The sequence below is a fragment of the Chaetura pelagica genome, unplaced genomic scaffold (assembly GCF_000747805.2).
Source record: "Chaetura pelagica isolate M959 unplaced genomic scaffold, ChaPel_1.0 scaffold69, whole genome shotgun sequence".
Lineage (NCBI taxonomy): Eukaryota > Metazoa > Chordata > Aves > Apodiformes > Apodidae > Chaetura > Chaetura pelagica.
The window spans coordinates 12,629,417-12,656,599 of record NW_009970724.1 but is presented as its reverse complement, the minus strand read 5'-3'; the positions used below and the strand labels follow the sequence as shown (position 1 = coordinate 12,656,599).

General features: G+C 39.5%; 1 protein-coding gene across 1 annotated transcript in view; it reads right to left on the bottom strand.

Moving 5' to 3' along the window:
* NTNG1 (netrin G1) overlaps positions 1–27,183 on the bottom strand; it is a 150,158-nt gene that overhangs the window by 87,921 nt on the left and 35,054 nt on the right. The window contains exon 2 of the mRNA XM_010006670.1: positions 1,106–1,746. Within this exon, the coding sequence (XP_010004972.1) occupies positions 1,106–1,746 (641 nt within the window). The remainder of the gene's footprint in view (positions 1–1,105; positions 1,747–27,183) is intronic.

The window sequence follows — 27,183 nt, the reverse complement described above, 5'->3', positions numbered from 1 at the left end:
AGCAGGAATAAAAATATAGTCAGCAGTGTTTTATATGATCACTGTTCCTATATTTTTCCACTCAGTTCTGTGTCTGCAAAAAAGTGGCCTGGCCTTCTAAGATGTGTTACCTTTCCTGTTTGATATTTAGCTTCTTTAAAAAAAAGATAAATTAAAATATTTGAACTCTCTATAGAAGAAACAGAGAAGGAAAAAGTACATTAGAGAGGTGAGTGAATTGCTAATACAGAAGGTCCCATTTAATTCTGAACAAATGGACATCCAAGATACATGTAAAGTGAATTGCTAGGTTGAGTTGGGAAGAAAATTTCCCAATAGAAATGTCATTGCACAGTTATTATTTCTGAGATGACAGCACCTGATACCAGCCATTGCTTGCCCAAGGGGGACTATTTATCTTGAACCCAGCTAAGTAATAATTTTAGTTATGTTTAAATCAGTCTCTCTAAAACACCAATTTTTAAATTTTTTTTTTTCCATTTTACTTCAGCTTCACTGCATTTCAGAGCTAACTGAAGTACAAGGAATGGAATTTAATTTCTTCTGCCTTCCTTGTTCATTGGCAGGTCATAGCTGGACCTAGTGGGAAGGGTCCACACAAGGGCTGCTGCATCAATCACAGCTTACATTACAGGCCTGAAAAAGTAAAATAATAAAAGAGAATCTCTCTTTCTAGTTAACTGCCATCAGATTAGGCTACAATCATATAAAAGCAGAAAGTGTCCTAATGTCAGGGTGAATTCCTGAGCTAATGTAAGCAACTGTTATTTCTCTCCTGCTCATGAGACCTAAAGCTCAAGATCCTAGCTGATGTCTAGCCGATATAGCGGTGTTGGTCATAGGCTGGACTTGATCTTAAAGGTCTTTTCCAGCCTTGGTAATTCTGTGATTCTGTGATCCCAGCCCAGTGACTGCAAACACCCAGGACTTTGTGCTGCTGAGTCAGAAACTGATAGCATGACCACAAACAGACTTCAGCTGAGACTGGTTTCCAGTAAATATGTCCCAGCAGACAAATCTCATCATGTTTGGGAAAATAAGCAGTTTTGAGTAACATGTAAAACCAAACACATATGCCTGTTTCTAAAGGTATATATTAGCTTACCTTCCATATACCCTTATGTCTGAAATTGCATAAAAGTAGCGTGCCAGATGTTGCTCATCTACATATATTTCTCCAGTTGCTGGCCTAAGTAGTCTTATCCTCAGGTCTGTGATGGTAAAGAAATCTCTTAGCTTCTTGGTTGTGTCAAGCTGGCCATAGAGAGAAGCCATGTTATGAAGCCGAGGTCCAGCAAAAAAAGCAAATCTATCTTTGATTTCAAAGTGGATTATTTTACTATTTGTCATGTACCCAGTAGAGTATTCCTCTGTGCAAATGATTTCTAGGACTGTGTGCTGCGATAAATCCCTCACTGATTTTGGATCCATGTGGAAAGCATCTAAGCAGTCTGTGGCATAGTATTGGTAGGGCTGCCATGTTCGTCCATAGTCGAGTGATTTCTCCAGGATCATTTGGTCTGGACGGCCAGATTCAAAAGTGATAACTATGTTATCTGTCAGCTCAATAGTTTTGTTCCAGGAGAGTGTAATATTAACATGAAGAGGCTTTGGGTAATCCTTCCAAGTTGTAGACTGCCAAAATGTGGAGGGATGCCTTCCTTCAAGATCAAACATCAGTTCTGGAGGATGAGCCAGTTCTTGGGTACTTGCATCACATTCATTATTGCACATGTAGGGATTCCCCTGGAAAAAAAGCAAAGCAGTGTTACAAGAGGCATGGCATAGATGACTTTGACAAAGAAAGATGTTTTTGTTTGGCACATGAGAACTGCTGCTTTTTCTGCAAGAGAAAAGAAAAGATTAAAGAAAAAACAAGCGCTTGCAAGGAATACCTTTGTCTTGAGGAGATTTATCCTGACCCTTGCACCTGTTAATGTATAAACACATGCATATACTTCACCCTTGCTTCTGTAACATAAACATTTTTCTTCATATGTTTCAGAGAAAGAAACAAATTTGTTTACTCTGAATGACTCAGACCAGTGATCAAGTCACAAAAGACTCAGAACAGTATGCAAATCGCTAATAGCTCAGTAATTCCTAGAAAGATTAAGCAGACAAAGGGAATTTATTTTTAAAACAAGCATGTTCCTCCAAAGCTCCATAAACTGAAGTAGTAATTTTTAGGGCAAGTGTTCTGAGGACAACAGTGCAGCCCATATGTACTTGAACCAGTACCCATATGTACATGAATATATGAACCAGTACCCAGTACACCTTCAAGGTTTCTTTCACCTGGGCAAGAAATTTATTATGCTTAACTGTGCTCCCAGCATAGCACCAGTTTGCCTTAAAACATTCACACTTGCTATCAAAAAAACATTAGAAAAACACTGCTCTGCCAGCTCTGGGGTTTGATTCAGACATCTGCCATCTTATTACAGGGTAGCAAAGTACTTCAGGAGAGACTTTTCATGAAGCACCGGCTCAAATTTATCAGGACAAGATAATCCAGCACTTGATTAGGTGGGAGATGTCAGCTGCTCCTGCTGTAACACTGCCAAGATGGCCAGAGGTCTGAACCGGGGCTTGAGTTAAAAACAGCAACAAAAAAATCTTGCCAATACTACGCAGTTTTTGCTGCTGCTTGTCCTCTGTAGCTAGGTGAAAGTGAATTAATTCTCTTCCTGGCCTTTTGATGCATTAACTTGCACACTACAATCTTCTTCACAAAGGCTATTTTGTCTGCAGATTGAGGATATTTTGCAGCAGTTGCCAAGATATCAGACCCCATAGGCTGCACTGAATCACCTGTCTCATTTCAGCTTTCAACAGTACAGGAGTATTTTGCTACTTGTTCATGCTGTTTGTTCCAGGGCACAACCACTGCCCTGTATCCTTCCTGCCACCTTACATACGGATTGTAGAACAACCATGCCCCTTTACACTGATGGTTGGTACTGCTGGAGGAAAAGATGCACGTGCCTGTGCCTTGCAGGGCTCGATAGGGGCATCACTGTAGCTGCTATTGACATTAATCAGAGTTCCCCTCACCTATCTTGGAAACAGAACAAGCTCTGGTATGATAATCAGCCTTTTACATATATATATATATAAATATATATATATATATGTATAATTACAGTTAGGCTTCTTTCCATCGGAAAGGCTCAGGGCAATGAAGCCACTCAGTGCCATCCAGTGTGGGAAATGGGTTTCAAACGTGTTTCCACCTTGGTCACTGCCCTGCTCCTGTCATACTCCCAGAAAACACAAGCAGAACAGGGCACAACCACTGCCCTGTATCCTTCCTGCCACCTTACATACGGATTGTAGAACAACCATGCCCCTTTACACTGATGGTTGGTACTGCTGGAGGAAAAGATGCACGTGCCTGTGCCTTGCAGGGCTCGATAGGGGCATCACTGTAGCTGCTATTGACATTAATCAGAGTTCCCCTCACCTATCTTGGAAACAGAACAAGCTCTGGTATGATAATCAGCCTTTTACATATATATATATATAAATATATATATATATGTATAATTACAGTTAGGCTTCTTTCCATCGGAAAGGCTCAGGGCAATGAAGCCACTCAGTGCCATCCAGTGTGGGAAATGGGTTTCAAACGTGTTTCCACCTTGGTCACTGCCCTGCTCCTGTCATACTCCCAGAAAACACAAGCAGAAGGACTTTTGCAGTCATTTTGACCTGCCCATGGGCAACTTCCTCTTACCTGGACAGGGAAATATTATTTTCTTTCTCTCTCTTTCCCATTAGTACAGCTGAATGCTAAAACTGAAAATGATTCACTGGGACTTGAAGTTAGGAAAAAACTACAAGACAACAAAAAGAGTTTTTTGAAAAGCAGCACGCTGCTTGTTACACTGACAGCATCAAAGCGTGCAACTGTAACTGAAAATACTTGGTAAAATGCATCTATAATCAGTGCCTGTTACAGCTCTGATTTCAAGCTTATGGTTGCTATTTCTATGCCTTCCTTTTGAATAAAACAGTGAAAAATCAAAATACATTTTAAGCAGAATAAAGAAAAGAACAATTTTGTTATTATTTAAGCTCCATTTAATACATCAGACACAATCGTCAGGATTTGCTAACTTACTTAGGCCTTTTCTTTTCCTTAGGGAAAAAATATATATAGTGAAACCTGTAAGGTCACAGACCTTTTGACTATATGTAAAGATCAGTTTTGCAGAAAATGCTCAGTGTTATGCAAATCATGATTCTGAAGTTTACTAGAAAAATCTGGCCACTTCTGTGCCTGTCACCATGAAGCTACCTGTATGCCTAAAATGTATAGGTTTGTGTCATCCCTTTGGCAAAAACAACTTCACTGGGAGGTCATGGGTATCAAAACACAGCAAATAAATGCTCCTGGGTAGCCAGACAGGTGCATTAAGCACTGCTGAAGGATGGCTTTCGTTTCCTGCTCCACAGCAACCACTGAGTCTGTTGTAATTCCTCATGTTAAAAACTAAAGCCTCTTTGATCCACTAGGCCCTGGATGCTGGAGGAAGCATGTTTTATGATTTTGGCAGGTAACTCAAAAAGCTGGAGTGCCAATATAATCAGAGTACATTGGGAGATAGTGCTCTTACAAAACATAAGCTAGTGTCAACACACTATGATCATGAGAGCTCATAGCACTAAGGTGCCTACAGTGGTAAAAATCAGCCCTAGCTTGTAGTCCACATCTCTGAGGGCACAAAGGTTTTTGGGAAAGATGAAGCTACTCCAATTAATGGCAGATTATAGCAAGAAATGGGTCAGAATCACAGTGCTGTACTGCACCTGAAACTCTTACCAGCAGTAACATCAGGGGCACAACCCACCACTGAAACCTTGGAGTAAGGAGATCACTGCAAATAAGAATTGTAATAAAAAGCTTCAGGCATATAGCCCCTAATAAACGAAATTATTATTTTAACTTTATAGCAATTGTCTTTTAAGAGGAGAATATTTTGATGACATCAAAATAACCTGTGTGGAGTTCAATATTCTAGAAAGGAAATAAGGAGAAAAAAAATCTAAGCCAATATAAGACAATAAAATAAATGTCCTGGATTCCAATACAGGAGAGGGAGAGAAATGATCAGTTTAGGTAAGTTCCCCTCTGCCTACTGACATGGCAGTCACTGATGTAATTTTGAAATGGTTAACACGATTATTGCTTCAGAGACTTGGAGTCAGATTCCCATATTCGCTATCAGCAACTTGGCTTAAACTGCTTCTAATGAATCTTAAATGTAATTTGGATATTACATCTTACTTACATTACCAAAATAGTGTAAAGGGGTCTTGCCCCACATGAACATCCTTTAATACACATTAGTATGAAAACAATTAATTTAAGTGGGATTAGTTACGTATTTTTATGTCTTGATCTCTGTGATAATCCTCTTTAAGACCTCTATCTAAATAAAATTATTACAACAAAGAGAATCTTTCACCAGTTTGTGAAAATTAGGCCCGTTCTGTGTTGGGGACTTCGAAAGGACTGAAGCATTAGCAGCTGTAAGTAATTTTGTATCAGCAGGCAGCCATAAATAGATCTTCATTTAAGCCTTCAAAGCAGCAGCTCTTCAGCTGGATGTGGAAAATACTTACATCTTTTCAAAATGATATTTAAGCCATTATGAGATTTCTAAATAATTAAACACTAATAATTACTTCTAAACACTTTACTGCCAATTAGTGTAAAAGGTAGCTGAAGGCTTTCCCAACACCACAACCATCTAAGAGAAACCCACTCTTTTCCTGTACAGTAATTGAAGATTGATATTAAATAGCTCCTTGCAGGCAGGCAAATAAAGTTGCTATTTATTTTGTTTTATGCTGCTCATAGATTTCAAAATATTACCAAAACTACTGACATAGTCTAAAAGTTTTGGCTTTGGGAAGAGGTACCTGTTTAAACAGGCATGGTGAGGGAAGGTGGCTGTATCACAGGGTTTGAGCACACTCAGGCCCAGCTGGAAAACACAGAGTTACTTGAGCTAACCAGGGCTGAGTGGTCCCAGTGGGGTTTCTCCTCAATTAGCTAGATTTTGTTTGTTTTAGTGCACAGTGATGTCTGTCCGTGCCAGGAAGCCTGAACTTTTACAGTGGTGTCTGAGGTGCTCTGCAAGTGTCCCTGCCCGGGACGGAGCGCAGGGGCTGGCCTTGCTCCCGCTGGGCAGCAGCTTGTCATACCAAGTGCACCTTCAGGAACCGCACAGTGACAGGTGACAATGACCCCAGAGTGAGGATTCTGGTTACAAACAGAGGTCTAGCCGTAGTATGACCTTTGACCATCAGCAGGGGAGCTGGCATCAGTGCTGGAGCTGCCATTTGAAAGTTATAAAGTCCCAGCACTGCTGCTCAAGCGAAGCCTCTGTCTCTCAGCAGGATGCCTCCTCAGAGGCAGCCACACAGGCTTAGGGCTTGATTGAAGATGTTGCTTCTTTCAGGCTGCTTCCTGTCCACACTAACGCCTCATGGACTTTTTTAGTGAGGAACAAAGACAGGGGGGCTTAACCTTTCTGCAGCGTGAATATTGGAAGCTGTATCACAGATTACGTGCTGTAATAGGCACCTGGCTAAATCCCTACAGAGGATTATAACTTGCATTTTCAAACGATGAAGGCTGCTGAGGTCAATCAGGCCAAGATTTTACGAAGGAGCAAAATAAATTCTCAAGAAGTGAGTCACAACAACACATTTTTATACTGCTGCCTCAAGGTAGTTAGCTCAGAAGCACAAGCCAAAAAATAAATAAAGCCTGACTCACATTTGAGTGAGGCTGTGCAGTAAATTACTGCATTCAAGTCACACTTTTGGAAATAATAGAGTATTTCTGTTTTCCTTTCCAAGAGATCATTACAAGTAGTTAGCTTGGTACTGTGCTGTACATTGTAGACAACTAATTAGACAGTAATAGCTAACAGCAGAAATTGCCCTAATGCTTACATTCTGCATGTGGTTTCTAACAAGGAATTACTTGTTTACCATGACAGAGCCAGATTATGAAACCCTTAATTGGGAGATACTACTTATCAGGAATTGTCCTGCTAAGGGCAAATAGTCAGTGTGGTAGAGGATTGGCAAGGCACAGAATCTCTCGCTTGATAATTGATGTTATCAAACTCACTACATTCATTATTTGATTTGAGAGCATCTCAGTCATCGTCTGCAGAATTATTGTTGTGATGAAAACAGAGATGGCTGTAGATGAGTTTTTAACCATCAACAGTCTTTCACTGCTGCAGAGACAGCATTTTAAGTTAAAGTGATTTAAGTTGAGAAAGAGTGCTAAAATCTCTGTGGAAGATTTGATGCCCTTTCACAGAGGTCCCAAGTGAGAGGCATCTGGATGGCCAGACAAGCACTTTGAACTCTGATCTGCAGGCTGAAAAATGTACATTCTCCAAAAACAGAAAAAAGAAAATTAAAGCATGTTAAAGTCAGTAATTTCTGGGCAGAATTAAAAAGATTAAACCAGAGAGGATCTGACTGGCCAAAAAAACCCTAATAATGCTTAACAACTTTGTGCACTTTTAAGCTCAAAAGTATATTTCAGATTATGGCCCTGATTTTGCATCCAACTCAATGCGAACAGGCCCTTAAAATTCAGATTTTAAAAAGATATTTAAGCCTTTAAAGATCTTGTTCTTTGCCTTGTGTGACAGAGATGTAGCTAATTAATCTTCATGACAACACATCCATGAGGTATGGGACCCTATCCTAAATTTAGATATAGATGAAGAATTCGAGATAAATGCTTTTGCATGATGAATTCTGTAATCCAATTGTTCTCCAAACAAATTGTTATAATTGTTCTCCAAAACCTTTAGGTAGATCATGTGAAGGCATGAATGACACTCAGGGTAGGTCTCAGATTATTTGTTCATACCTTTCTCCAGTACTATGAACAGAAAATGTATCATAGGAAAGCATTTTAATTTCTGCAGCACTGAATGCATTGGTGCATTTAGCAAAGGCACTTAATTCCTAGCAGAACATTTTGTCTTTTTAGTTACTTTAATTACTTTTTGGAAATGCTTTTCAATTTACTTTAAGAGGCAAATGGAGTTGTGTTTCGTCTGAAATATCTCTACCCACTTTTTTGGGGAAAAGCCTACTTATTGGTAGTCGGTAAATTTGTGCTTCTGAGGCTCTTTGACTTGGCAACCTTGCTGATCTTATTCTTACTACTTCATCATTCTGGCATTAATGGTACCTTGAGGCAGATCTACTGGCACTGACCCAAGTGTGGTTTTATTATTCCAGAAGCCAAATACTGGTGTTTTCCTCTTGTACCAGCAGGTATCTGGCAATATAATCACTTTCCTATTTATAGCTTTTGCAATGTCATAGGTTCAGAACTCTGGTACTGCTGAGCTCTGGCTGAACAACATGGCAAGTGTTCCAAGAAAACCTGTTTTTTTTTTACACTGGACATGTATTTGGGTTTGAGAATCTGAAATTGCAGGAGATGCAGCATCTCTTTCTATTAGCACATTGGCAATTGTCCTGGCCAGACCAGCCCATGCATGGGAGCACTCCTTGGACAAGGCTGCAGAGGGTATTATCTCCATCATTGTGCTCTGCTCTTGTCCGTGCCTTTTTGCCTGAGTCACTTTTCCAGCTGTCCTGCCACCCCACAGGAGATCTGGCAAGGAAGTCATGTAGGAGATACAGGGGGTCTCCCTAACAGGGAGTAGCTACTTGGGTGTCTCCACCTTACATTTGTGGTCTAATACAGATCTCATCTTGCTCACTTTGTGATTATTTTGGACTATCCATGAGTTTACAATGGCAGCCGTTGTGGGAGGTAGAAAAAAGATGTCAAACACTGCAGCTGAAAGGTATCACTCCTGGGCAAGGGAAGGCAAGTGCAAAGGGAAGCTGGTCCCTTATCATGGACACACAGTCTCAGTTATCACAGTGACCACAGAGGGACCTCAAGCACCAAAAAACTGAGAAATCACATCACCTCAATGATGAAAGGGGGAGCCAGGGTGCTGGGATCACAAACAAAAATATCTGTTGTTCTTTTTTTTGAGGGGGAGTTAAAAATTACTGCATTCAGAGTTTTGGTCCACAAAGGAAATCTGTGGCCATCAAAGAGTCTGAGAAATGTGTTGTGAGAGCAGGGAGGGCCGCTGTAGGCCCTCACAACCCTGACCAGTCCCACCTGGGCAGCACGTGTTAACCCTGACCAGCCCCACCTGAGTCTCCAGCCCTGGGCCCTATTTCAGCTTGGGCTGGGACCTGTCTTTGGTCTTTTCTGAGTGGGCTGCAGGTTTATGTTGTAGCCCTGTCTATGCTGCTCTTGATGGGGCTCCCTTAGTGACCCTGCTGCAGGGTTGCCCTCTGCTCCTGTATGTACCCCTGTGTCAGCTGATTCTGCTTCTGCTGCTCCCTGGCACTTGCTGGGGGGGATGCAATTAACAAGGAGCTGGAAGTAGCAGAAATGCAAAGCTCTGCAGCTTACCCTAGGCAACAGTTGGAGCAGGTTTGTATTAGCTGAGTATGGAATTATATCATGGGAGCATGGAAATTCTGTGTTAGGAAAAATTTCAGGAAGACTCATGGTGTGAGGAAACTGGAACATCTCTGGGTAGGCTCATCCACCAGCAGCAAACCCTCCCGTGCAGGGCAGGGTGATCACTAGGAACTGCACGTGGCTGGTGCTTCCTCTCAGTGGGTGAGTTGTGTGCATGGGACAGGAGGTTTGCTTCTAGTAGATAACAGAATTGAAAAAATAAATGTAACTAGTCCTGTTTTTATTCCCACAGGCAAACTGAAGAAATGTGTCTTGCAACAGTGGAGGCAGGTGGGATGCAATAGCTGTGGCTTCTGCAAAGGTTGCTTTGAACCTTCTCACTGTTTGCCAAGCTCCATCTTCTGGCCCTGTGGCCCCCACACCTGTGGTAAAGGGTTGCTTTTCCTCCTGGAAGACAGCTCTTGAGTAACATCTGTGGAGGCTCATGCAATGCTTTGATGTAGTGAGTTCTGGCAATTGGTATCTTCAGACACAGAGCAAGAATTTCAATTTGATTTCTGTGTAAATCAAATGAAGCGTGTAGAAGACAGTGCTGATGTCGTGTTTAGCTGATGAGCTACAATAGCGTTCAGTGCAACCCTACCCTGTGCTCATTTCAGTTACTTGGACAGCTCTTTATGTAGACTGCTCATCACAGCCCTAAAATACAGTCACAGTCATATACATGCTAACTTCCCACATGAGGTTAGAAATAATCCGTGTAGAAACAATTAAAAATATTTAAGTAATTAAAAAAAGAACATACAGTTTTGTAAGCATTTAAATGAAAACTAGAGGGATCTAGATCTGTCAGTTGAAGGAGAGAATTATGATGGGTTTTGTATTTATATTTTAAAGGGTGTTACAGTGAAAACTGTTTTTCACCAAGCTCTTACTGGTTAGTTATATCTTATTTCAGTAAGACTTTTCAGTAGAACAGGATGGGCTTACACCACAGTCTAAAAAAAAAAAATCTTATCTCTTTAATACATTTGGATTTTCCATCACAAATTTGCAACTTAAAGAGTTCAATGATAATGGTGCATGTATTATTTACTTATTGAGAAGGATGCACAAAACCTCCTACTTATTTCTCTTTCTTTTTGCTATGATATTTTTCAACCTGGAAAGTTTCTAAACTACTATAGAGCTCATTAACAGAGCTTCAAGAATTACTGGACTGTCCACCACAGCAAACTGCTGTAGCTGTTTAATTGCACACAGCTCTTCTGTCTTCAGTGTCCAACAGTTTAGAGTAGAACTGAAAACTGATTTGACTTCAACAGTATTTTATGTAAGAACAATAAAAAAATGTATAGTGGAAAATAAATTATTCCTAAAAAAATAAAAGCTTTTTTGTCTCCTCCTACAGTATCTAGATATAGAGTAACAAGAGAAGCCCACACTAGTACAGGCAGTTATTATAGAGCAAATAACATGAAAAAAAACCCTGAAAAACCTTTTTAAAATATCTGCTTAGCATCCAAATGATTGGCTTCTGAGCAGGATCAAATTAGGTAGTGAAAGTCTGTGTCCCACTAAGAGTATGTAAAAACAACTTCAACATAGATTCATAGAATGCCAGGTTGGAAGGGACCTCAAGGATTATCTGGTCCAACTTTTCTAGGTACTACTATAGTTTATATGAGATGGCTCAGCACCCTGTCAAGCTGAGACTTAAAACTGCCCAATGTGGGGAATTTATAAATTTATATTCCATATAAATGGAATAATACATCATACATACAGCATTCATACATCATATAATACAACAGTTCAAGTTACATGTTAGGCTTGGCTGACTGAACATGAGAGGTAATATGGTTTATAATTAGGACTTAATAATTTGGCAGTTTCCAGATTCAGCAAAGCTCAAGGTCTGGTTACAGAGCAGTACCAAACAGTGTCAAATGGGCCACATTTGTAAGGGTGGGTGTAAGGCTGCATGTAGGCAGATGTGTAGAGGGGTGCTCCCCAGCTGTGGCCCAACCTTTTCCTCATCACACAGCACAACAGATGAAGGGTTTCCAGTCACTAATTCTAATTTTATACTAAGTTAGAATAAGATTACTCTTTAAAATAGCACAAACTTTACTCTTCTGGGTTTGAGGGGAACATTGAAAAAAATGGTTAAAAAGGTTAAAAATCCTATTATGACTCTTTTCTTTCCAGTTCAGCAACTTCCAGTGCATACACTAGAAAATCTCTTTCCTTTAGAGTTGCACCTCCACTATGGGCTCAGCCCTGCCTCAAGCTATCATTAGTGTGCAATCTAGCAGTGCACTGCTTGCTCAGCCCTCTCCCTGCTGGGGAGCTGACCACACCTGAGCTGGCAGCTTCTCTCCAGGGAAAAATTACTTTCACTGCATATGTCACCCCAAAGCATAATTATGACTTTATTCTTACAAAGGGCAGCAGGATTTAGGACAACAACAAATTCAGATTATTTCCTTTTCTACAGAGGTAAAAATAGCACAATGCTACTGGGGTCTGCACTGAATGTGTGTCTTTTGCAATCTCTACAATATAAATTCAGCTATGAAGAATTCTGTTGTGGTTTTTGTTGTTGTTGTTTTTCTGTTGTTGTTGTTTGGTTTTGTTTTTTCTACAGGCAATACTTACTTTTTTCCTCCATATATATGCACAAATGTGAGCACAATTCAGATTTTTTTTCTTAGCTTTGTCGGCAAATGTTATCTCTTCCTGTTAGTGGAACTGTAGAACATGCTACCCCTGTGAAGCACAGCTGAGTTTAATAGAAGGTATGTTATGTTACCTCATTGTGACTGCATTTACTCTGAATACTGCCAAACTGTCATGATGAAGATGGAGATAACAAAATGCACTGTATTAAACTATTCTGATTGAAACAAAGTTTATACAAAACTATTCTCATGCACGGAAACCACACAACTCCTGTACTAGGGAGCTGAAAAGAGAAATAACAAAACCAAAAGCCAAACTTAACTGGCTTTGTAAAGACAGAGTCAGTGTTTAAGAATTTAGCCTCAGGAAATCAATCTTAGTATTTTTTTCCTGCTTTTAATTTCTACCAACTTAAAAACTGCTATCTGCTTGTCTACGTGTGCAGATATAACAGACAGACATTCTGCTCTATCTGTGGGATACTGAGCGTTAATTATGGCAAGACAATGAGCAGAAGGATACCAAATCCTCCATGGTGTTCATTAATGGTTGCCTGTGACAAACCACTGTCAACTTTAACAATTTTTCCTGGGGTATTTCTGCTTCACCTGTGGGAGACAAGACTGCTAGAGAGCATTCTGAAGTAGCAAAAGTTAAATAACTTTTGTCAAATGCAATGCAAGACAGTTACAAAAACCAAAAAGTATCTAGAATTTTGCTTTTTTTCTTCCAAAAGAAAGTAATTTTCTTAGAAGAGATGGTGGTATCAAGTATCTGTACAGGCTACTCCAAGTAATGTGTATATTCATGAGAGCATTACCAAAATAATAAATTGATGTTTTACTAATCATCAGAATGAGAGAAACACTGAGTGCAATTCAATAAACAGTTAATTCCACAAATCTGAATAATAGTTTAATTTGTTATCATTGAAATTAGACAGCTTTGCTAAGGCAAGGCAGGTTGTCTTTCCCAGTTATGACAGTCCCTTATTTTGCATTATTATCATGCCAGTTTCAACAGACTATCTGTGTAATAGGATGTAGTAATGTAGTGTATTTGCTGTGAATAAAGAGAGCAAAACAATCTCAATTAAAGCTCTAAGAAAACTTTGTCAATGCATGTTTATGTAATGTTTTGTATATTACTTTTTAGCTCTAAATCTCCAAATTACTGATCAGGTATGTTCAGCTGCCCACAAAGGTACAGCTGGGGGTGATCAGACAGAGAGAGGTGAAGTAATTAATGCTCAGACATGTGGTGGAAAAGGCAGGAATAGACCCTTTTCCTTTGCTCCACAGGGTTTATTTTCAAAGAGAAGTTATTTTTTGTCTTTGTATTAATTCTATGGCTAATACCATAGAGAAAAGAAACATCAGAGCAAGACAATAAATAAAAAGAACTAAAGAGAGAAATAAATTCTTTTCTTGTTGGGGATGTCTCAGCTGTGCTTTGGGACTGTCTGCATCTGTAGGCACTGTTCATCCCACTCCAGAGTGTTATTGATTCTGTGCCTGTGGATTTAATGCAAAATTGTATTTCTACAATAACTGTAATTTTATTTCTGATTCTTAATGTCAGTATTGTTTTTGACAATTTCTGACCTGCTGCTCTATTGCCAATATGTCTACTGCCATTTTTTAATAAGATTTAGAGCCAATGGATTAACACTGAATGTCAAACACCACAATTAGAATTGCTGATGTTATGCAGAAACACTGCTTTTAATGTATTAAAAATATCTTTCTTACTATTGCCACAGAATCTTCACTCATTTGTTACAGAATTCCCAGGCTCAGAGGACCCTTGTGTGCATGTGCACTTGAAAGAAGAATGAAAAGGAACATAAACAAAAATGACAATTGTAAGTGAAAACCAATTTCACCTCATTTCTCCTAAAAGGCAGGCTACATTGTTTTTCCTTCTTTTCTGTTTGTCAGGAGGATAAAGTAAATATTTTTTATGAATCACAGTGTGTAACTACATAATATGGAATTGTTATAGAAACAAATTTAAATGTTGAATTTTATTAGACAGCAAAGGGATGCCTTATTAACATTCACAAGGGATCATGGGATGTCTCTGCACATTCAGATTATAGCACATAGTACTCTGAAAGGGAACAAAGACACTCATCAAACCCACATTAGGATACTCCACCAGTATAAGTAATTAAATTAAAAAAACACAGTATCTTTTGAGGGAAGGTTGCAAACTTTGTGATAAACTGGTATTGTGTTCAGTTCTGTGCTGGACATTGCAATGCCATTTTCTTTATTATATATATATCAATAAAAAAAAATCTGCACAGCTCTGAAAAATATACAAGTGTTTCCTAAAATAATTCATACTGTTACCTGCAAATTTGCTGTTCAGGTATGGTATGTGGATGCACTGACTCCTAGCAACCCAACATTTCCAAAACTTATTTCATCACAGCATATTGAAATACGGAGAATCCCAACTTGCTTGTTGGCAGGGCAGGGGGAAGAAAAGCAGCTGCTCTTCTGTCCCATGCAGATGGCAGGAATATTGTACCTGCATCATCCCTGCAGTCCTGGTGGGAGACTAAGAGCAATGGAAACTGGGGATGAAACTAGTTCCCAAAAATACTTTATGGCCTCTGTTACTGTCCCAAATGACATGGAATACCTCCCAAGTCTGAATGAGAATCTTATACCTGAAATAAAACAAGAGCATCTCCATGTGCAAAAAGGCTTATGATTACATATGTAATACTTTACTTTCAGTTAAAGCATCAGATGTGCAACATGCAAGCCACTCCCTTCAACTGAGCCAAAGTTACTTACTGAGTTGGTTGTAAAGTAATTCAGATTTGGAATGTGTGGTAAGGGTGCTGCAATAAGACTTTCCACTTTGAGCCTCTGCATACCTCCACTGTAACAAGGAGGCATCAGCAGCAGGTTAATTGGGCTAACTCAGGCAACCCTGTTAGTAAGACCAGCGCAGCCTGGGCTGTGCAGCAGTGCTTAGCATTTTGATGCTCTATGCCTACAGGAATGTTTTGCTGCCAAGTCTTTATCTGTGCTGTTAACCCTCTGACAAGATTAAGGCTGAGTGAGTATGCTAGGAGGAGACAATTGTTACTTGTGAACATTGTAGAATGAATATGCCCTAAATAATATTTGACTTTTGCTAAGCATTAGGTGGGGAAGTTTCTCACAAGGAGAGACTGATGTAATTTTTTAATAGCAGAAAAAAAGTAGACTTTCTACAACTGCCTGCTGGGATGCCTGAAGGTAAAGTTAAAGGACAGGGATTCCTTTTATCCTAATACATTCAATCTGTTACAGAGTAAGTTGATAAGAGAAGCCCTATGTATCTTCCTTTCCACTGTACCACCCTGGGAAGCAATAAATTACAGCATATTATGTTCCAAATCAGTTCTAACCATCACAGGCTTGTCTTACAGAAGACATGATAAACACCTTGGATAAAATAATGCAATTAACTGCTGCCATTTGAAATCTGAAAAATTACATTTCCTTATCCCAGCCTGTCTAGCTGTTCAACTGTTTTTGAGAAAAAATGCTGTTTAATGACCTGCCAATTGGCTGTATGACTACTTTCCAACCGCCTCTGCTTCTTGCAGTGGTATAGGAAAGGTCAAAAGCTTGCACCAGCTGCCAGTATCCTGGCAGCAGAGTCCAGAGGCCAGGGATGCTGAGGGGCAGGAGTGGACCAGGGCAGCCCAGCTCCCCCTCCCACTCCCATAAGGGGCATGATGGGAACATCAGGTTCCTAACACTTGGATGTGCCTCTGATGTAAGATGCTGCCATGGCTGGATAAGGCAGAACTTAAGCCAGAAAGGCACAAAGTTGCCTTGCCACAATAACAGATATGTCTCCGTATATCTAGTACCATTCAGCATTTATCTTTAAAGCAAATTTTAGGCCCCAGTTTGCACTAAAGGAGCTTATATGAGGTGTACTTGTGAATGAAAAATAGCTGTCTATAAGTTACTATTTGTAACGGTCAAAAATGAAAGACCTCAGAGAAGGTAAGGTATTCTTTCCTCTGACACAGAATTTAGGTATGCACTGTGCTACAAAGCTAGATGACTTTCTCTTTACAGGTATGCATCGTTTGCATTTTTTACATAGGAACACTTTGCATGTAACATCTGAGGATTTTCAGGCCCTAATAGTGTTTTAAGGACAAGAAGTGACATAGCTTTGCTTATAACAATGTTTTTAGGCAGTATACAAAATCACCCTGCTCAACATGGCCATCTGTGATATATTAATGCAAAAATAAAAACAAAAAAGAGAAAGCAACTTCAAAGGATTTATCCTCTAAGATTCCTTAATTTTCTTTTCTTCTAATTTTTGATGTGCATTCATTGCAAGTGCTGCAGTGAAATCAGAGGAAAATAGCTCTAAATTCTAGTGGGTAACTTAAGTCAACATAGAACTCTAAATAATTTTAAATGGATTTGAGATTATTTTTGTGAATTGTTATATAGCATTTGAACATGACAGTTAAATAATATTTCCTGGGGCACTTGCAAATTCAAAATGTTGACCAACAATTAAAATATATAATAAGAAAGTATGCTTGTTAAGGTGTCTTGCATTTTAATAAGTCATAGTGGCATACTAAGGTTATTTTAAAGGATTTATTAGTGTAATTTATTCAACAAGCAACCTGAGAGATACTTGTGTCTGTCATAGAAACTATTTAAAAAAAAATAAACCTGTTGTTTATTTCTTGCTTCCTTGCAAGTGTTGGTGACTCTCACTATCTATATTTCCACATTTATCTGTTTATATTTTGGAACATAGTACTGAATAGCTTTAAGTTATAAAATCAATTCCTCCATCTGACATTATGATCAGAAAATTTCCTTTCCAAAGCTCCAAGATTTCTTAGACTGGTTTTCTAGACTTAGTTTTGTAAATGTTATTTTGTAGATGTAAGAGTTGGAAACTTAGAATTACAACAATATATGTATGTAAAACTTTGCAAAAAGCTTTAACTCTGTCTGTGGCATTCAGGATGTATAGTGCTTGTCTTGAACAATCCAAGAGAGAAGCTTGGACTTTGGCACTCAGGATATTTGTTGTCTGTCTTGTGGCATCTGAGAGTTGAATGACATCTGCTGATGAACTAAAGAGATGTCTCAGCAACCCACCCAACCCCCTCCTGCAAGGAGTACCTGAGAACTGGGGAGTTTAGTGTGGGACTGTCCTGGTTTGAGCCAGGATGAAGCCAATTTTCCTGGCTCAAACCAGGACAGGGACACGCTGAGACTGGAGACAAAGGAGTTCTACAGCTGGCTCTGGGAGCAGAATATCCAGTGATAACCAGGCCTTGTTATGGAAACCATCGACTTTGCAGGACAAGACAAGGAGTGCCAGTCTCAAGCTACTTCCTAGGACCGAAACTCCACGGCAAGGAACTAATCCTGTGGTGGCAGTTGACTCAACCTCCTCCTTTGTAATGGCTGATCTCATCAATTAGCCAAAGACTACATAGCCCCTGGCGTCACACCTGCCCCTACGGAGAAGATCCGAAGGGTTTTTCCCTATGCAGGGAGAGAAGTGGGGGTGCAGTGGGCAAGGACTGTATAAAAATCTGGGACTCTGTGGGTGCATGGAAGCACTTCTCCACCTGGAAGTACTTCCCCACCGACGACATCGCTGGACCGTGGGTGGTAACTATGCTCTTGCTTTCTGTCCTCTATCTCTCTGCTTTCTCCTCTCTTTCCTGTTTGTTTTCCTACCTGTCCTATCCGCTCTAGGGACTTTTGTTGTGTTATTGCAATAAAAGTTTGTTGTGTGTGTGACATCTGACCTCATTTGTGTCTTAATTTCACCATTTGGGATCACCTTTATTTATTAAAATTGCCACGTACCCGAATACCAGATTGTGACACTGACTTAGCATTTTCTTGCATAGTCCTGTACCTTCCAAAACTAGAGTAATTGTCTGTATATATGTAGATGACTGGTAACTTGGTTGATGCCAATATTTTTTTAAAATGATGCTCAAAAATTGCAAGTTCTGATTCTTTTTTTCTGCAAGCACGTAAGAAAAACATTTTAAACTATGTTGAATACATGAAGAGAGATTTAAATATCTATTTTGTTATAAAATAGCCTTATGCGACAGAAAACATTTTATTAGGACTTTATTGTTTGTTTAAATTCTCTGTAGTTCCTTTCAATGAGGCAAATCCTATCCTGAGATTTAATTAATTTATTTCCTAGTCAAGAATTCGCTGAAACCAACATATGTTCTTATTGAATACAACCTGAACAGCAATTGAATAAAAGCTCTGGGAGATATCCCAGTACTTCTAAGGTCCCAGATCATCCTGTCACTTCCCAGCAGCTTTCAGTTTGGCATATATCACTCTTCTCTGAAGCTGGCCTGCCTTGCCATCAGCTGCTCTCCTCCCATGACAGCAGAGGAAAGTGACTTGCACTAGCTTTTGAATGAGAGAAACTGAAAGTCACTGTTCTGCTCCTGGAGCTTGGAGATAGGGCAGGGCTGACAATGAGGTCCCTGTGGTGCCCTAAGGCTGTGGGGAGACTGGGACCAGAGAGCAGCAGCCACAGCCCTACATGGAGGCAGATAAAAAGGCAGTAAAACAAATACATGACTCAAGTAAGTCTGAACAGTAACTGTGTTTCTCTGAGTGTAAAGCAAGTGTATTTCATAACAGTGCTTGCCTTACCAGGTATCACTTTTTGTTAATTAAAGAAATGCTTTATAATAGAAGAGCTGTCACAAGTGATATAATTGCTATCACTTTGATATCTTAATTAAATTACACCACAGGCTGTACGTCCTTCAGGGCACCTTAATTTAAGATGCTTGATGTTTTTCAGTCATCATCTTAAATGAGATTTTCTTTTTTTTCAATACCAGCTTCAAATGCATGGCTTTATTAGCTGGGTCTAGGCTAGCAGGCCAAAGTCAGGCATGGGCTGCTGTAACTGCAAGAGATAAACAGACTGATAAGGTAGATTTATGGGCGTTCTGAATAGCTTTTATACAATAACAAAGCTGATCACCCTGCAGAAGAGTTTAGGATAAGTTTTGTGGTAATGGTGCTCAAATTCTGATTTTGTACTGGAGAGCCTGCATTTGCCATAAAAACCCCCTCATATGTCAAAGATTCTAAACTCAGTATTTCTCATCCTGCTATTCTTTCCTGTTCACAGCTGAGGGGACCACCAACTCATCTTCAGCTTGCCTCGTGGTCCAAGAGACACAACTGTGTTACATACAATGGGTATGTGTAAAATGTTTATAGTTCAGTTACGTGAACAAAGCTAATATAATGGTCTAAGCTAAGGAGAGAAAGAAGAAAAGCTTTCTGCTTTGTTATTGCACTAGCCTGTCCCTGAGTGGTCTGAGCCAACAGCTTGCTGAGGGGCATTGCACAAACAGGGATGAAGACAACCTCTGTCATGAGTGATTCCCCATCTTGACAGTATTTTGATACATCTGATTGTCAGTTTTATTATTTTGTTGATGGCCAGCTGCTCTTTTGTCACCATCATGATGACATGTTGTCATGCATTATTAGTCTTAGCAAAGCTCAGGTGTTTACGTGTTGATGTGTCTTGGGAGAAGGGGATGCAGAGCAGCCACATCCTACACTCCTGAATAAATGAGAAGTAGGAAAACCTCAGGAAGAGGTGCAAAGAATAACAAGAAGGTTTGGCCTTTTATGTATTTAGTGCTGTTACTCTGGTGTGTGGGATGGACAGGCCCTTTACATGTCCCTCTTAACTCCCACTAAAGACTGTGGGCATCTTTGCATGGATTTAAATTGAAGCAAGACTCTGAATTATGTACTGAATTACAGCAGCAAGAGTCTCTAAGATGAAATTCTCCCACAAGAAACAGCAGAAAAAATAACAAAGGGACACACTGTGTTCAATGGGGGATCCTGTGAGTAAAATCAATCTCTTAATGTTGAATAATTGTAAAGGTTAAAAGCATGGCAGTATTGTGATAAGCATTATACCCCTGCTGTCATCTGAGATGAGGATTTTTCTCCCACTGGGTTTTATTGTTTGGCATTATTTTATTACTGGACTTCACTTCATGTAGAATTAATTGTTCATTATTATATGTGCATTTTTTTAAAAAAACACCACTTATGAAGTATGACATTTAAAATAATTCACCAAGTGAGTTAAATTAAATTACAGATAGACTGAATGCTCTGCAAACAGAGCTGTTGCTTTGGGAGCAGGCTGCAGCTCGCTGCTGGCATGGCCCTTGCAGAATGGGAAGTCATGGTGCATACAGATGCTAGACTTCGGAAACTAAACTTTTCTGAAGTGGTGAAATACCAAGAATAATAATTAAATGTGAGAGTCATCTTGTAAGAAAGGTACCATTCATCCATAAAAGCAGCACCCCAGACTCCAGTCTTTCTAGTGGTTCCACACTGTATATTTTAAAAATACTTCTTTAAAGGGCAGCAGTAGTGTAAGTCAAGCCAATGGAGAGAAGGCTGCATGAAGGATTTATCTGGGGGATCAAACATTTAGTAGAGCAGATGATTAAGAAGGACTGGGAAGGCTTACTTAATTTTTACAGTGATCCAAGACAAACCAAGTTCTTTTTTAAGGACAATACAATTCCCTTCTTTCAGTACAGCTGCTTTTTCAGTTTTAGAGGGAACTCATGTTTTTTTTCCATTCTTACATGACATAATGCTGAAGATTCTGTGCTACACCCCTAAATTACTCCAGAGCTTGAGGGGAGATAATCTTTAGCCTCCTATATGGAATCAATAGTGGCTGAAAAAAATCTTTGGAAAAATATACATTTACTCTTTAGTGCTGTGAAAATCTAGTTAAAATCTGAACTATATTGCTTAGACTCTCATCTTTCATTAAATGTTATGGGAAATGTGCGTAAATCAGGATAAAGTGGGAATAACTTTTGTGACTTCATTAAAGCTGAAACAGACCAAAAAACTATGAAATTAAATCCTCAAACATGTATTAGGTTTCCCCATGGTGTCTTTAATTAAAATCAGTTTTATCTGAAAAATGCATTAAGGCTTCAGAAGCTCAAGATATTTATGCTCTCAGATATGTGTAAACTAAATTACATTTTGGTTCCCTAACTGATCACAACTGATGCTGGTACCATTACTGGGATTTTTACTTGTTAACATGCAACAGAATGGTTAGTTGCTTCAGAAATGGAAAGTGTCAGGGACAAAGAAGCAGCAAACAGGCATTTTTTCACAGGAATCATTTACTGACACATGGTGTTGCAAACCTTCTGGCCAGAGAATAAAATGTGAATTCTTTATTCACAGCTGAGAGCCTTAACTCCCCAAAGTAGCTTTCCTGAAGTCACTGCAACTGTATCTGTAAGCTGATGGCATGAACTGTGTGTGACGCCTTATAAATGGGATCGGTGACTGGAGCCTCGTGAGAAGGCCTGCTTACAGGGATCCAGCTCTAAGGCAATGCAGCCCTTACTCCTGCATGTCTACAGGTAGGCTTTGGGGTGTGTCTGAAAAGACAGTCACAGGGGTGTAAAAAAAAAAAGGTACAACTAAATTTTGAAAGAAATTAGTGAAAACTGTTGGCAACACCAAATAAAACTGAAATAGAGAGGTGATACTGGTAAGACACAGGAAAGGAAGAGTGAGAAAGAGCTGGGTTCATCACAAAAAAAGACAAAACCAAACTGAAGTTTAAAAAAGACATATGATCTTTTTAATACTGTTTTTCTTCTTCTTAATCCTCAATTAATTTAGGTCATTCCTCTGAATATAAAAGCCACAAAGCCACAGCTAAGTATTTTTCCTAAATGGTTATACTGGGAGTCCTGTGGGTTCCTCTGGAAAACTAGCACTGGAGAAGGTCTGCTGTTAATGTAGCCCTACTTATTTCCTATGAGTATGCAGGAGGTCCATCTTACCAGGCATTATGAGTGAATCACCTCATGGCAGTTTATTTATTCACTGGGCCAACCATCTTTCCAGGCAAGGTTCTGGCTAAAAAGTACCTTTTCCACCCAATCTCCCTTTTAGCCCTCTTCCTGCTTTTCTCAGGTATTTGGCTATGATTAATTTCCTTTTCCTATAACATATTATAGCAAAAGTACTTGTGTCAATCTCTACTCATAACTGTTTCTGACCAATCACACCCACAGTCAGTATTTTAATAATGGTGCCAGTTTCTTTATTCCAGGAACTAACACCCTCAGAAGGGCAACCATTATAACTGGCAACAAAATGCACAGTGTTTCACTCGTACTTGGTCCTAACACAGTGGATATGCTCACATGGGGAAATCAGGGAATAACTACAACACAAAATGCCCATCAGTGCCAGTGAGACAGACACTAACTGGAGCACTGTGCCACAGGAAGCCTGTCATGCCCATTTCTGCCTCAAACCAGACAACTTCTAGAAGAAACATCAAGCAATACATTGTTTGCCTGCAAAGCCTCGGTCACCCTGTTGTCAAATTACAAGATTCAAGGACTGAAAACTTACGATTTTTGCAAATTGTGTAAGAGATGCAGCAAGGACTGAGGTGGGTTTTTTTTGTAAATCATTTTCCTCATCCACACCAATCTGCCAATTGGCATTTTTCTGTATGCTTTTTAATTTCCCTTACTGTAATTACAGAATGATAGAATCATTTAGGTAAGAAAAGACCTTTAAGGTCATCAAGTCGAACCATTAACCCATCACTGCCAAGTCCACCACTAAACCAAGTCCCTCAGCACCACATCTTTGTGGCTTTTAAATCCCTCCAGGGATGGTGACTCCACCACTTCCCTGGGCAGCTTGGTTAAGGACAAACTGGCCAAGGTTTTGGATTGAGTGTAATGTGACCATAGTTACGACAACTGAGTTTTCCTTGAAATATAGTCCTTTAAGGGAGGTTTTTGCAAACAAAATTTCAGTACCTGAGGTGTCTCTGAATAACCAGTTTTTGAGTTGGACAAATACAATGTGAGGCCAGGACGTTGAAGATGCTTTCCCCTGGAATGGGGAACCACTTACCTTCTGCCACAGAGACTCCTGTGATGCCAGGGAGGAGCAGGTAGCCATGAATCAGCAGTTCCTGTCTTGGCCCTGGTGTAAGTCATGGAAGCTGATCCCATCCACAAAGAGATGTGTATCATCACAGATTTCTTTTGGATGCTTATTAGAGGTACCTCCATGCCTAAAGCGACATTATTATCTCTAGACTCAGGCACTTTAAAATATTTGTTTTATGCATCCTCTATTTTCTAGCTTGGTTTTAATGCAGACATATGTCTTGGCTTCTTGATGTGGCAGGTGGAGGTACCCTCACTTGTTGGTGGACCTGCCTGGCCTCATCATGTTTGCAAATGTTGAAGCCTAAAAGACATTGTCCCCACAGAAACCACAAGGTAAATGTAACAAGTAATCAATCTTCTAAACAGCAATCAGGAAACCTCTTAATGAACATCCTACACAAACACAATAGTTAATCTAAGCTATGCCCTGAATAGCAATTAATATAATCAGATTTGAATGTACTCATTTTTTGACTGTCACAGTTAGGATGTTATATGCAGTATAAACATATCAGTTTGATTTGAAGACTACTAATTTCAGTAGGGAAAGGCAACACAAACGATTTATGCAGATCAGGTTGCTTGCTCTTATGTGTTCAGACTAAAGCAAAACACAATGTCAAAGTACAACAAAAAGGCTATGTGCACTCAGAAATTTTTAAAAAAACAAACCCACCAAACCAAATACAAAACACCCAGCAAACCCAGTCCTCCTTCCACAAAGCCTCACACAAACAATTGCGGTCTGCAAACATTAAGTGTCAGAGAAAAAGATGTCTTTGGGCACAGGTTCAATTTAGGCAGTATAAACTTAGCTCTCCTTTATTAATTAGGTGGACATGTCATTCTGAGAACCACAAGCTGATCCTCAGCCAGTGTAAATCAGCTTAGTGACACCTTACTCCTTTAGTCCAGTTGAAGGAGACAATACATTTATTTTCCTTCTTTCAACTGGTAAGTTAAAAATTGTACAAAGTGAGTGAATTTTGAAACTTTTATTCACCTCACATTCATGTTGGGCACTAAAAGCAGGCAGGAAGGTTTTACTCCCCCATGGGTGGGCTGGAGACGCCTGTGCACAGTAACATTTATATGGTGGCACTGCAGAGGTGTTTTTACATAGAAGCAAAAGCATTTTCCCTAAGGGTTAAAATATTGTGCTTATCTTCCACACACTTCTAACAAATTTTTTCTTTTATACACCTTTTATTTTTACAAATCCTAACTAGTTAAGTTAATGTTGGAAATGCCTAAAGATATGTGGCCAAAAACAAGCTTCTCCTAGGAGAAACACAGGTGACTTACTGACTTTCAGTATTAGATATATAGATGGATGGGACTGACTTTGTCTTGTTTATTTGTTTAGTTTGGCTGTCATTTCAAAATGATGGCAAAAAAAAAAAAAAGGAATTGCTTGTCTTTTTCCTGGTGGTAGCTCAAGCCAGTTGAGATTGGATGGATGCTCTCTAGAGACTGTCAAGAAATGATGATCATGACATTTTTCTCAAATGACACTGAAACTGTCTTGTGAGTCATTAGATCCATCACTTAAATTTAACTACATTTTATGCACTTTATACCACATACATAAAAAGGTAGGACTGGCCAAAGGATGGAAATTCTGACAGGTAAGAAGAAAATGGATTGTTAATCACAACCTCACTAACAAAGAAAGAGGGTAAGGAGCAATGGAAAAGGAAGGGAAAAAAAAATTAGAAAATTAATTGAGCTGGGGGAGCAATGGAATATAAGAACAGGAATGTTGTAATGGTGGTTCAAGGAAGATCCTAGTACAACTAATATGACATATGTATTTGATTGAAGACTTTTCTGTCACTATTTTCTACTCTTCCCTGTACTGCCTCAACAGACGGCTCTTGTTTTCACTTCTGCTACCAGGCTTCAAAACACATCTATGTTTCTCTTTTCCATATAGTGTGAAAAAAAAATTCCTAATTTCTTAGCTCTTGAAAGAGCACCTTTTGCTATTTCCACAATCGACTATGCTTTCTTTCCCTTTGCCAAAGAAGGAATCAGCAACTCCCAAATTCCATTTTTTTGTGCTCCATTCCACAGAAAATGTGGTGTCTAGAAAGCAAGCCGGCTCCTTCCCTCTGCCCTCCCCATCTCTCAGTGCTTGCCCATTGCCTTTGGATTTCTTTGTGGCTGCTCTTATCTGTTAGTACCAGCAAGAGCTCCTTCTGCCTCCTGACCCCTGTGGGCACAGTTTGGACACAGTCCCTGCTGCCCAGGGGAGCCTGGCAACCGCATTGTCCTCAGACAGCCTCTGGGATCTTCTCCACACTAGGAGGCATAAGGCAGGCAGATGGGCTCTCAGATGGTGACGGGGACAGCAAGGCACAGGATGTGCAGAAACGTCCCTTGTAGAGAGTGAACAGGAACAGACTATGAAAGGGGGGTCAGGCAGCTTCCAGTGGTGTTTTGAAAAGAACAGAAATTGTAGCTCATGAAGGAGTTTGAGATTTCAAAGTCTGGGCTCTAAGCTAGACATCAAACTGAAAATGTTAAAATTTTACTGGAAAGGAATTTACCACTAATAATTATTTCTGTATCTGCATATAAGTTGTTAAAAATACTGACACAAAACATGGGGCGGGAAGGGTGGGAAGGAGAGATAGAGAGAAGCAAGGAACAGCAACACTAGACAGACCACAATGATTACTTGTGAGATTTTTCATGTTATGGCAAAATCAACCTGACTTTTTATTTCAACAGGTAAAATCTTCTGTTAACAAAAAAACCCACAACACCCCTCAAACCCCCATGAAGAAACAGGTCTACAGATCCACTCTATGCAGTTCAGTTGCTGTAGTGTAAAGGAGTAGATTAAGTGTGTTAAGGGTATCCTTGCTGAAATGTAAAATGCAAGCCCCGGGAAGCTAGCCGAGCTTTATGAAAGCATACCAATTTTTTGTTTTGTTTTCATTTCATTTCCTTCTCTGCCTTCCCTTGATTGGTAACAGAAAAATATTGGTGGTGATTTCTTTTTTTTTTTTCTTTTTATTTTTGCCTCTGTATGCTATTGTGAAACTGCTGAAATCTGGCAAGAGCAAAAAAGCTAGAAAAATGAAAGATTAAAAATATTAAAGTATATTCAACAGCCAGGAAACTGACCAAACACTTCATATAACACATTCATGCAGATGCCAACCTACAGGTTCCGATGGATCAGCATTTCAAGTGAATTTTCTGCAGGGTTTTTAGAGAGAAAGGTAAGACAGAAGGCAATACAACTGGAAGAACACTTCAAAGCTTCCTTTGAGCATGCAGTCCGCTCTGCAGCACAGCTTAGCTGTAAGAGATATTCATCTGGATTTTTTTTCTTTCTGCAACTTTCTTAATTATAAATAGTTCATTATTTAAGGGAAATTACTGACAAGCCCCACTAAATCAGTCTTCCCCTCTGAAGAATGGCTTGCTTTCCCCAGACTTGGAGAAAGTTCCAGTACCAATTGTGGGGTAGCAGAAGGAAGGAAAGGAAGCAGAAATCTCACCCTGTCTCATTCTCTGCTCTACTATCACTCTGTCCTTCCTAAGGGTCAAATTTTTTCTAAATGCTTCAATAAGCCAAACCATAGTGGGGCCCAAATCACTGGAACCCTTGGCAGTTTCTGAAAAAATCCTGGTGTTGACAGAGGAAACGAGAGCAAGCCTGTACTGATTTTGCTAAAGCCACTAATGCTAGTCTGCATTTAACTTGTGCAAATCAGTGCGTGGACCTCAACAGCTGGAAAATAGTAACTACTGCACAAAAGGCAATGTTGTGTAAAACTAAGATCTATAGAGTCTGGGTTCAAATTTTTAGCTTTAAGGAATCTTTGTATTTTCATGCTAGCTACAGCTTTGATGTGCAATGCAATATGATGCATGCTAAAGACCTCAGGTATCAATTAGAAGT